We start from the raw sequence: 12,687 nt of genomic DNA, 5'->3' as shown, positions 1-12,687 counted from the left end.
TTGTTCTTGGCAAAAAATAGGGGAAATAGTCTATGGCAGCCTGGGAAACTTTTTAGCCACAAATGGCAGTAAGTCAAGTTGACAGAAGAAGCCAAGTTTAAGTCGGGCTTTTCAAGTGCACACACGAGTGCTGACCACAAATTGTGCAATTCTCGGCTGCCACATTCCAAGGCCTTTCATTAGCCACCGAAAATTGATTAAGTCCTTGTCGAATTACCATTGATTACTTACTGCCACCATTTTTGTTACTTTTTGTTTTGGGCTAAGCTTACCACACGAACGTATACAGGTTGCGAGCGAGAAGAATCACATCGAAAAGCTTTAGGATTTTGTCTGCGAATGGGTTTTCAGGGATGGAAGACTTGGAGTTTGATGATACACATACTTTGAGCCTGGCTTTGTAGAATTTTTAGAGGGTTTTATAGCAATAGGCTGATATCTATTACAAAGTATTTTTTCAATTTTTTCTGAGTTTAGGTATTTTAGGTAGGTAGGTAAATTAAAGACCACAAAGAAAACATTATTAGTTTGTTTATCCTTAATCTGGTTCCAAGAAACTTTGCCATGACCACAAGCCACTTAAAATATTTGGAAAATATGTTGTATTAGTATTGTTAAGGCATGTGTGGGTTAGTCAATAGGCCATATTGCAGTGCTTAGTTCAAAGATACTTGTTGATAAACTCACTCTTGTGCTTTGGCTTGCGGTTAGTCAGCAAAAGGCTCGATGGTTACACAAAGCATTTTAAAGGGTGTTGGTTTGGATTTTTATACAAAAAGAAATTGATAGATACCCCGCTGTCAATGCAATAATCCGTTTTAAATGACAGGCCATTGGTACCCACGTGTGGAAAAATAAAATATACAGTGGAAAATAAATAATGTTTTTTTCTTGTTCGTAATTAAGCGCATGCGAGAAACGCACAGACTGCAAGATAAATTTATTAAAGAGTTGACTGAGCGAAATTAGAGCGAGACCGACAAGACAATTAAAATGCACGCAGCGGAATAACATTTGCATTCCATATATAAATATATATATATATATGCATATATAGACAGAGAGAAGGGTATATAGACTTACAGATAGAGAAGAGCAGAAAATATAATAAAAAATGACGAGCAAGGTAATGCAAACATGCGAGGAAAAAATGTTGAAAATTATACGATAGTTTTGTTTGTTGTTCAAATTCCGGCTGTTTTTATGTCCCAATATGTTAAAGTTCAATTTGGCGCACACACACAATTGCACGCGCACACACACTCACACATTTACATAGATAAACATATTTATATGGATTTAAGCTACTAAACCTAGCACGCTACTAAGTTTTTTTTAGTCACACAGAGCACGGGCCACAGCACAAAAAAGAGAGAGAGATATACATATTATATAATGAGATACAGAGAGAGAGAGAGAGAGAGAGAGCATTGTGATTACAATTTTAGACACCAATAGAGGAATAGAATCGGTAATGGATCACAATAACTAGACTTCTTAAATTTAGACTGTACCTAATTGGCGATCTGAATTTTTCATTGATTTTCATTTTAGCAAGCGTTGCATACTTTTGGGTTGATTTCTTTTTGGGGGTGAAATAGGTGTAATTAAATGTCGCGTACCTGCGTTTGAAAGAAATGAATAGAAAACAGTGTTTAACAGGAGTACGAGTGTGTGTGTGGGTGTATTTCCGGTGTTCATTTTGGAGTTTTAGTGCGTGCTTCGCATTGAGTAAGAGAAAGTAGGAGAGAAAGTAGAAAGGAAACCATAGAAATCTTGTCTCGTGTGTGTGTGAAAAGAAGGGCTTAAATTCAAGCTTAAATAAATTATAAAAAAGCAACGATTGAAGCTCGCAGCGGATATATTCCCAGAAGAGTGCCACATGTGTCGACATACATAGATTTAAAAAAATCATAAACCAATTTACACAAATGATTTTAATGTGTAACCTATCGGTACTGGCTTTATACATACTTTTAAGGGCCTTTATAATAATAATTCAAGGCTAAGTGTGCCCCAAAAGTATGCATAGTTATACGTGCCAAATTTGTTTGATTTTGTTGGCAAAATAACACTTTAATACTTTATTTTCGAAAATTGAATAGATACTTTTTGATGGTGATGAAATGCGCTTTATTGGCTTAGCTAGGTGGGGCTCGAAATTTGGTCTGAATTTTGGTTAGGTTTTTGGCCGGCATTGCTAAATTCAAAGGCTTTTCTAAGCTACGAAAAAACATTTCCTTACATTGTACTTATAAATTGTATTTGTTATAGGAATCACGCCAACTCTGACTTACCCAGACCGCTGGAAATATATTTGCATTTTGACTTACAGAACCCAAATCGAAAGAACGACAATACTCCCACCCAAAAAGCCTTTTAACCCACAGCCAAAATATATGCTGTGTACACGTTTTGGTATTTCTTTTTTTCTGTTTTTCTTTTCTGCTACCTTATTCGTTTTGTTTTCTTGGGTTGTTTTTGTTTTTAGCGCTTGCTTCAACATGTGAATGTTCCACAAAAAAATGGTTTCGGGCCGAAATTAAAATGTGCATTTCAATTTAAGGCAAAAGTTTCACTTTGGCTGTCGACTCGACGCGAATCGGTCGGCATTGTCAAAGGGAAAATTTTTTTTATTTGCATTTTGCCGTTTTTGTAAAACATTCAATTTGATTTTTTTTTATTTGAATACTTTGTTTTTTTTTTGTCTTATTTTTCCAAGCGTATTTTTTGTTTACTTCTTGATTGGTTTGACTTTGTGGAACAAATTTCGCAATTGAATCAAGTTGAGCTCCTAGATCGAAAACGGGAATGAGAGGCAAGTAAGCTTTACAGAATCTTTTGGGAAAACTTGATACCATTTTGTTTATTTTATATTAATGCATTTTGCTTGAGTGTTTGTTTGGCGTTTGAGTGTTATGTTTTTTATTTTGTGGTTGCTGTTGGTGGTTCGTTTTTGGTTGTTAGTTAATGTTGCATACTTTCTTTTAGTTTATCGTTTGATTGTTTCATATGTCTGTTGTTTTCTTTTGTTGATGACTACAAATAAAAAAATCAAAGCCAACAAATCAAGTATGAAACTAAATGAAAACTTATGAAACTAATTTATTGAGATAATTGAAATAGAAGAGAATGAGAGCTCACAAAATGTAAATTGAGTTCAATTGGCGGTTGGCAAACTTGTTGAGTTTCGCCACTGATTTATGCTAATTACTTCGACGATAGTATGTTAATTAAACCTCTCTAATTTTACAACAGCCACTAATTATGCAATTTATGATTTTTGTCATATATGGCGCCCAACGTGGGGCCCAAAGTTACTCAAATCTGGCGCCCAACGTGATACCTTAAATAAGTGGTATTAAAGATCAAGTTATTTCATTTCGTAGGCACTCATTCTCCGCCTAGGCATGTATATTTGATGTGGATGGGCACTCAGTTCACACGATTGCTCAAGCTTAGCTGGCAGTTCTTGCAGTATAGTCGCTGGATCCTTACACAAAACGCCATGGAGGGGTCGTTCAAATCAAAGCAATGAAAATGCTTGTAAATATTCAATGCAATTCTGTTGGTCGAAACCGTTTTTCTCGCTAGCCCTGCTTTGCAGTTAATAAAATATTTAAAATATTTTATTGGCTTCGGCATAATGCTCAAACACACACCAATGGCAGACCAAGAAAAATATTTTTAATATTTCATGTGCAAATGCGTATTGGGCTTAGTACGAAACGTAATGAACTTAAGCGAAAAAATTTGAAATAAAAAATGAAACAAAATTGGCATACAAAAGGAGCGAAGAACAGACAGATAGTGGGTTAGGTATGTTGGGAGAAAAAAGGACATCAAATGCAAAGCAAAGTGAATTATTTACAAGCATTTTCATTGTACTTTCAAATTACAACCAACTGCAAGACGGTAACGTAAGCGGCACAGCGCAATTGCATAGAGGCAATCACGCAGGTGATCATTACGTTACACATATACAAAGAAACACGTGAGACACTTGCACGTGATGAACGAACGATAGAACGGAAATAAAACGTTTGCTTCCATATTTTTCGGTATGCAAATGAGTGTTTTCTCTTTTTTTTCAAAATGGATGCTTTGGCACTTACTTCCGGCGGTGGCGGAGGCGGCTGCGGCGGCGCCGGGGGCGTTGTCACGTATGTGTTTTTCTATTTACGCAATTGGATTACATCGAGATTGGCGAAAGTTAAAAATCAAAAATGTAAGATTCAAGATACATAATTTGTGTGATGTGTTTTACGTGAAATTTATGCAAATATCGGTAGGCGAAATTTACAGAGTGAAAGAATAGTAGTTTCGGGTAGAATGAGTGAAATAAGAGGTAGTGGAAAATTGTTTGTCTTAGTGCGTGTTTAGCAAAATAGAATGTACAATTTCGTTGATTCGTGGATCCAGAGAAACTCAACGGATCCATGAAATCATCTTTCAAAACTAAACTATAATCAGTGTAGCTTGTTTTTAAATAATGGCATAAGTATGTTTCAAATTAAAAATTAGTTGATGTGCTTTATATTTGTTATGTAGATAATTTGTATTTGATATTTCATAGCTCGTTTTTGGTTTTAGTTTATCTGAGTTAGGTTTAGTGAAGAATAGTTAGAAGCACTTGCTTTGGATACTGTTGAGTACTACTCGACTAGTTAATAGGGTGCAGCGTGTGAGTGGGGAGAGCACACTAGATATGTTTGATCTGTTAGTGGTTTTGTGGGTGAAGAACTACACACGTCTTTGATTATACTGACTTTTATTTATACGTTACATAGAGTTTAAGCAAGTGCAAGTAGGCGAAAGTGGTTGAGATTGCTTTGGGTGATCAGGGGTTCTCTGTTGGGTTGGTGGGGTTGGCTGGAGTGGGGTGTTATTGGCTTGAAGGCGGGGTCTGTGCATTGTTTCAACTACAGTTGAAGCTAAGTGAGGGACTGGGTGACAGACAGATAGTTATTGGTTTATAGAAAGTTACACTTAGTGGGATAGAGACAGTAGGGTTAGGCAGAGAGCTAGACAAAGAGAGAGATAGTTGGATAGCTACAGAGAGAGATAGAGGTAGAGAGTTGAGCAAAAGCACTAATAGTTTGCTGAGAATTGAATAAAGGTGGTTAAGCTAGTTGTACAGCGCATTTAGTTGTTGGCTGGCAGAGCTCTTAGACTTGAAATATATAGTATCTATGGATATATCGTATATTATAAAATTGTCTACTGAGTTAACAGTTAATTCAAGACTCGTTCAAAAGCGGCTCTACGTTCTAGAATCGGGTATAGTTGGGTACACACTAAGTTATTTCCAAGATGAAGTAAATAGTTGGAGAAAAAGTTGAATTCTATTTGGTTAACCTAGCATAGAGTTGCCACACTACTTAAGAAAAAAGTATGCTCTGATGGTAGGAAACTCTGGGTTGTTTCTGAACTCAAAATAGATATTGTGTCTTGGGCTCGAAACTTGGGAGGCTCGAATAGAGAAGGGGACGGGTAGATAAAGATAGATAGTTGGGTAGAGAGAAGTACAGATCAGAAAGATAGTCAGATAGTCAGATAGCTTGGGTAGTATTGGGTGGGGTTTTTCGGTTTGGATCGGGGCTGGAAATTAGAATTTCTTTAAAGCTGATGATTTTCATTTGACGACTTTTAAGAAACTTGCGCTCATTGATTTAGGTTTTGGGTCTTATAGGGTCAAAGATTATATTTTCGCTATACTGAATTTTTATTTTGGTTTACTTTAGGGGCTCTTCAGTTCAGAAGTGGACAGAGATATAGAGAGAGATTCATAGAATGTGGTTTAAATTTAATTAGGTATTTTGTTTGGTATTTTATATTATTACCCATGACTCAGGTGGATAACGAGGAAATGGAGCTATTTCTTTAGTTGCTACATTACTAGGCAACTCAAGTCTTCCACCTAATTTTCGTAGCTTTCTTCTTCTCGCCACCCGAGATTTCGATCTTAGCATCAATGCGGCCTGCATCTTGGTGTTGTTTTTTTGTTCTTTTGGTTAACGGTTAAAGTTCTTAGTTCTTGTATTTATGTTTTATACGTCAGTTGTCCGTTGTACAACGGTGCGTATGCGTAACGTCAGTGATTGCGTATACGTTGGGGTTGCGTTCACAGTTCGAAATCAATGGGATGACACAGAATACAGGTTTAGGAGCTTAATAACGTCCAAAACTAAATGTCACGAAGTCTGCGCGTTATGTCGATCGTCGAGGGCAGCATCAAAAAAGAGGCGTGCATTCAGTCCGATTACGGTTACGGTTACTTTCTCAACTTTCTCAACAACTACGAGAACGTACTGATAGGCACAAAGAGGAGGAGTATAGAAATAGAAGCAAAGAGTAATATTTATGTTAATTCTGGTATCTGTTCTTTTTCAAAACAGATCCCTATGTGTAGTGCTGTAGTTCTTGTGGTGGTTGGTTTTTTGGGGGGTTTTTCTGTAGCTGTGGCGTTTGAAAAACTGCGTCAGCCTCGAAGTCGAAGGGCTGGCGCAGTTGAGTGGCGGGCTGAGGATGGGCTGCGTTGATCGCCAGTGGTCGGCTGCTTTTCTAGCTCCGTTAAGTCGTTCTTGTTGGTTGGTTGGTTGGTTGTGTTGCTGTTGTTGCTGTTGCTGTTGCACTGTGTGTTTCGTATAGGCTGTGTTTTTTTCCAGCGGTGATGCTTCTGACTGCGCCGGCGACTCGTCCTGCGACGCTCCTGCGGCGAATCCTGGATCATAAACGGCGTGAAGTACGGGAATCGGATGATCGGATGTGGACTCGACTGTGGTTATGTCGTTACGTAGCGCGACGTAACGCAACGCCTGGCCTTTTGCTACGTAGCGTTCACGTCACGCGGCTTTGTATTCGTAGGAGATTTCATTTTCGTTTGAATTTTGGCATTGAAAGCTATAAACATTTATTTATATCTATGAATTGACCGTTTTCGTTAGCGCAGCGTTAACGTAGGCGCACTGCGTTTAGAATGTAAGTGATTGCTCGACTTAGTCTATGCATTATCTATTTTAATCAATTTCAATTGTATTTTTCCTTGTTGCACGTAGAAAAGTCTTTGAGTTTAGTTATAAGTTGATCAACTTATTCATTTGGTTTTAGTTTCAATTATCGGCTTAGGCTAGTAATTAACGTTAGTGACTACGAAGTTGAGTTTTAGAGTTAATTTCGTTTAGGCTACAATGAGAGAAGGCAATGTCGTTGTCGAATTTTATTGTTGAAGTAACTCTTATTGGTTGTTCAATATATATTATTTCGGTTCGATCACATTTGGTGCAGTTAATTTAAGTTTTTAGTAAGTAGAAAAAATATTTAAAGCTTTCTCGTTATATTTTGTTTTTTCCTGTTCGTTTGCTGTAGCACTAAATGTCATTATTGCTAGCTATATAAAAGTCAAGCCCAGACAATATTTGCTCATTTTGATTTATCGTTCTGTGTTGCTGCTGTTGCCATTTTCCGAGGCATAATTAACGTTGTTTTGGATTATACTAAAAGTGTCTTTATTTATATTTTATTAGTTGATCATATCACATTTGTTGCAGTTTTCCAATTCATGGCGTTCGGTTGTTTGACTCAAATTTTATTTTGCATATGAATGTTTTATTTGTGTTCTTTGCTGCGGCTCCATTTAAAATTTTCTGTTGAATGAATAAATAACTTTTGGTTTCAATTATGAGTTGGATTAAGTTGGCGGCTTTATTACTGTGTGCATTGTTAAGGCTTTAAATCAATGGCCGAAATGTTAAACATTGTACGTTGTTATGAATAATATTTACTTTTCACTTTTGTATTGTAATTGTTTGTTTATTTTGGATTGATATATTCATGATGGAAAACGGAATGTTGAATGCCATGGTTCATCGTTTTATAAATTTAATTTGGTAAAGTAGCTTTTTGTGTTGAGTATATTAAGTTATCGATTGATGTCCATGAATATAAACGAGAATCCGTTTGCAAACAATGGAGCTCATGTCAATAAACCAAATTATTCATTTATGAAGATAGCTCCACTTGAACGCACCCAATGCACTCTGGCACAGATTCGACTTGAATCGATTTCATTGCCATTGCCCCTTGTGAATGGAATGCTAAGACATGTCGAGTGCAAAGTTTCCAGGCCGTTGCAAATCACTTGCAAAAATCTGGTGAGTAATGCAAACATGGAAAATATTTATGGCATATAAGCCATGTAGCTGCCCTGCAATGCCATAATTCAAATGCCAACTCTGAGATGAGAAAAGAAACGGAAGGCCGTGGAAAAGTTACGCCAGTTTCGAACTGCAACTGCTGCAAGTGGAATTCATATGCAAATCCTGCAGCGGAGGCAGTGCCGCACCAGGGATGCCTTCGTTTGTATGGGCAAGTGGAACAGCGACCTAAGCAAAACTGGCAACTGCGAGCCGAAAATTTCAATAATTCAACAGCGCAAAGCGGAAAAAGTCACTCGTTGAACGATGCAGATGAAATTTTAATGAAATACAGATTCATGCAAAAGCCACACACGCTCTCAAACGCAGACGACACCCATTTGCACAGCCCTTCATACAGTAGAGTTCAAGAAACTAGCGGCATTAATATAAAAAAATATATACTGCTGAGTTTTCGAGCTGAAGAACACTGAAGAATTCGCGTTCTTCTATATGTATGCATATTCGGGACATGTTATCGTAGATCCGAGGAAGATTTTTAACTTTTATTAGTGCATATATTGTGATGACCTTTGCTGTGCTTGCATACAATGCAGACTCGTGGTCGTTAATGGAGAAAAACATGACACAGGCGCAGCTGACATAACAAAAGCTGGCTGGCTGACTCCGACTGACTGGATGCAGCGCCTAAAAGATTGCTACATTTTCGCAATTAAACACAGACGCAGCACACACACACACACACACTCGCAGCATTGGAATGTGTGTGTGTTGTGTCCGTGTGTGCGTGTCGCTACATATGTTGCTATTTGGCAGCTAGTCGCCAACAGGGGCAGCAACAATGTCATGCTGACAACATAAGCGCATAAAAAATATACTATGAAAATTAATTCTGCAGGTATACGGCATTGCTGCGAAGAGTCACCTTAATAAGATCCGGATCTTACAGGCGAAGACCTTAAGAAGAATTTCGGGGGCTCCTTGGTATATGAGAACAAGAGACATCGAACGCGACCTCAAGGTGCCCAAATTAGGAGACAAGCTCCAGAACATTGCCCAAAAATATATGGAAAGGCTTAATGTACACCCCAACAGCCTAGCAAGGAAGCTAGGAACTGCAGCTGTGGTCAATGCTGACCCTCGGACTAGAGTCAAAAGAAGACTCAAGCGACACCACCCTCATGACCTCCCTAACCTGGTTTTGACCTAGAAAGTCTTAGTTTTAAAATTCATTAGAATAATCAAATAAATAATAATTACTATGTTATATCAACTATTATAATTCTCCCTATCATTTTTAGGATTAAAAATCTGTTAGTCTTAAGTAACCAAGACACATTGTAAAATAAAATAATTTAAGCAGATCAAATTAAGTTGCCGCATGGGTAACAGTGCGTTGATCAAATAATAAAAACATCATCGTAATAAAAAAAATGAAAATTAATTTGTGCACCATGATTTCGCCATGTAGCCAGGCTAAAGGCACAGAAGTGGTTTGGGAAAGGATAATGGGTTTCGAAAGAGTGGAAATAATATATGACGCTTTACTGTAAATTTCATTAACACTGAATTGCCCTATTCTTTTGTGAGAAATTGTCTGCTGGGTGCCATGCATTTTATGGCCAATTGTGTCGAGTGCATTATGGGAAAATTTATACAGCTCTACGGATATGCTATTCTCTTGGAGGATATTTAAGAGATTTATCCCAAGGGCACTTCAATTTCATCAGCTCGCCCCAATGATAGATGGTCGATAATAGTTTAACCTTATGCTTTCAATTATAAAATGTCATCAATCACTCGCCCCAGGCAATGTAATTATTGTAAACGACTGCCGTAATACAGCTTAAACCATTACAAGAAATAATGTTTTGCGAAAATGAAAAACCTAAAGTAAATCAAAATGAAGGTACAAGATATTACCAGAGCCCTTTACCTTTAACCTTTATTCGTGGCCACTTTGCGGGCTATTATAAAACATTGTAATGTTTGAACTTATGCAAATTCAACTTTCACATTTCGACGGCTGTAAAAAATGCAGCTAAATCCCGCAAATCAATATGTTGGCAAAAAAAGGGGCACCAATGTGGCCCATAAAACCGCAGCCAAGTAGCCAACCAAAATCGACTGTTGCTCAATTGCAACTGTAGTGAGTGCATATATCTCGGGTTAATTAATGTGAATGCCGACATCCCATCGCTGCTGAATTTTTGGCACAACGCCCGCCGACTTGTTCACCTGGTGTTCACCTGGTGCTCACCTGTCTCGGGCACTCGACAGTCGCCTTGTCTGCAGGTAATTAAAGGCGTGCGAGGCGCCCCTTGAGGAGGAATTTGCATATGCCACAATGCCGTGAGAAATGGCAACTGTCCTCGTTGCGAGTCATGTTATTTGATTGTTGACAGCCATTGAGGCGACCGAATGTGTGGAGTGAGTGTGTTGTCTGCTATTTGTTGTTTGCTCCAAATTGGCTGGCAAATTTGTCCTGGCCAACCGCTAACCGGTGTTAATTGAGCATAAGTTATTGAGCTGTTTCGATGCGGGAGCACGCTTAATGGACTCCAAATTTGCGGCAAAGTAGCTTATTATTATTTAAACAAAAAATTGCATAATTAACATATATGGGAGCGTTGTATACGAAAAATATAGCTTAAGAATCGTAGCCGTGTCGAGTTTATAAATTGTCACAGATATCACTTATGTTTTGATATCAATTTTTAAGATTCCTGCTCAGTGCACAGAGTTTTTACTTAATTACCCAAATCTACCAAAGCTGAAGTTAAATATTGTACCATTGCAGTTAAACGAATGCAAATCGATGTATTTATATCATCAAACTCAACTCTTCATAAAGCCATTTTCCAATTTTGGTAAAGCAAATAAATACCCCTTTGGGACCATGAAGCTGCCCCAGCAATTTTGAAGCTGTGCGCAGTGTGCAGAATAATTTGTGTCTTTTTAAATGATTTTTATTGTCGATGGCAGCGGCAACAATCAACAACAACGCTGTCCAAACTTCGAAGATAAATGTTGGCGAATGGGGATGAGCAAACAGAGAAAAAAGCATCGAGCCAAAATCGAAAATTAATTTAAATGCGGCTTTGTAATAAACGAGAAGGGTTTCTTGCTCGTGTGTGTGTGTTTGATGTGAATGAATTATGCAACAATAATTCAATGAAGCCGCCGCAAAGTATCCAATAAACAAGGAGCTGTCGTTGGCTTCGTCGGATCCTTTTTATACCCATTACTCGTAGGGTATACCCTATGAACATTGAGATATCCAGGATTTATCATGGCAGATTCAAGTTTCTTTTAGAATATTATTTAAAATTTTAAAAATTATTTTATTTGTGAAACTAAAACTAACCGCCGATGGGTGCAGCCCGCGTGCAACCCCAAGAGCAGTTGCTCTGTCACTTTGAAATCTTAATTTTCCTTCCACTTACTCTAACTGACGGGTATCCAATAGTCGAGCCAGTCGACCATAACGTTCTCTCTTTTTCATTTTGTGTCCAGGCATGATTACCACTTTATTTGCGAGATGGCTTTTGGGTAAGTCGGCATGGAGTGGCGAATGAGGCTGTGCACTGGCAATATGTCAGTTACAATTACGAGAACTGGCCAAGACCGACGTGCCTGACAAACAATTACCAGCAACCGCCGAGAATTGCGAAAAATGGGCCACCAGGATGTCCCTGCACCGATATATAGTGGGCACGATGGGAAGATGGCGCCGGATCTGGGCGACAGTTTGAGTAATTATTGAGGCTGTATTCTGAGGCAGCAACAGTCCCCAGTGTCGCACTACTTTCTTTTTTTTTTTTTTTTTGGCAGACATCTCGTGTAATTGGAAATTAAATTACGAGCACGACGAACGACTTGTCCGTAAATCAAGGCATTTTGTTCGCTTGAGCGTAAGCGATTTGATTCATCAAACTGAAATAATCGCCATCGAACGGCCTCGAATTCCTGATTGCAGCATACTGCTGATTTGAAAGCCGTCTAATAGTCTGTCCTTGACATGGATTTTCAATTAATATGATTGTTATCTAAGCTAGATAGTTGAGCAATCCAAATTGGAATAGCATTGAAAATCTGAAATGGATGCCAAAGGCATAATTACTTGGAAAAACGGTGTACTATACTACAGTATTTAGTGTTTTTTGAATTAGTTTCTGATTTCTGCAAGTAAATCCATTCTTACAACCGTTTACAGTGTGCAATTAATGCTAATGCAGTTATTTATCTCAATGTCACCATTTTGTTTATTCATAAATTCAAGTCAGCCACCCCCCGTGAAAATCCCAGCGAACGTAGCACGTTTATTTTCACCTTTATTACAAGTCTCTTGCCCATTTTCATTTTACACTTTTCCCGGGGACGTGGAAAGCGGTGACGTGGGCGGGTGGAACAAATGGCGATGATGATATTTTTTCGCATTTCTGGCGTCCGCCATTTTGCCGCGTACTTTTTTCCCTATTTTCCAGCTAATTTACTAGCTGTTGTTTTTGTGCACGAGGCGCTCGGGAAT

The 12,687-nt window shown here is 38.2% G+C and overlaps 2 protein-coding genes across 4 annotated transcripts in view, besides 2 other annotated features; both read right to left on the bottom strand.

The window, feature by feature from the left end:
* Positions 1-12,687, bottom strand: part of CG42784 (uncharacterized protein) — an 84,997-nt gene that overhangs the window by 9,335 nt on the left and 62,975 nt on the right. The window contains exons 2-3 of one of the 3 annotated variants that reach the window (NM_001316392.1): positions 5,844-7,646; positions 4,116-4,175 (exon numbers count right to left, since the gene is read on the bottom strand). The exons of 1 other annotated variant lie outside the window; for it this stretch is intronic. In NM_001316392.1, coding sequence (NP_001303321.1) covers positions 4,116-4,175; positions 5,844-5,987 — 204 coding nt within the window. In that variant the 5' untranslated portion in view covers positions 5,988-7,646. The remainder of the gene's footprint in view (positions 1-4,115; positions 4,176-5,843; positions 7,647-12,687) is intronic. One more of the 3 variants, NM_001259092.2, reaches the window with a different exon arrangement.
* The window catches only part of CG46308 (uncharacterized protein), a 38,654-nt gene that overhangs the window by 9,335 nt on the left and 16,632 nt on the right, over positions 1-12,687 (bottom strand). Inside the window, exon 2 of the mRNA NM_001347786.1 lies at positions 5,844-7,646. Coding sequence (NP_001334736.1) covers positions 6,830-6,913 — 84 coding nt within the window. The 5' untranslated portion in view covers positions 6,914-7,646 and the 3' untranslated portion in view covers positions 5,844-6,829. The remainder of the gene's footprint in view (positions 1-5,843; positions 7,647-12,687) is intronic.
* Positions 9,049-9,590: a mobile genetic element.
* Positions 11,596-11,658: a mobile genetic element.

This window comes from Drosophila melanogaster, chromosome 2L, assembly GCF_000001215.4.
Source record: "Drosophila melanogaster chromosome 2L".
Taxonomy (NCBI): domain Eukaryota; kingdom Metazoa; phylum Arthropoda; class Insecta; order Diptera; family Drosophilidae; genus Drosophila; species Drosophila melanogaster.
This window is presented reverse-complemented; position numbering and strand designations above follow the sequence as displayed.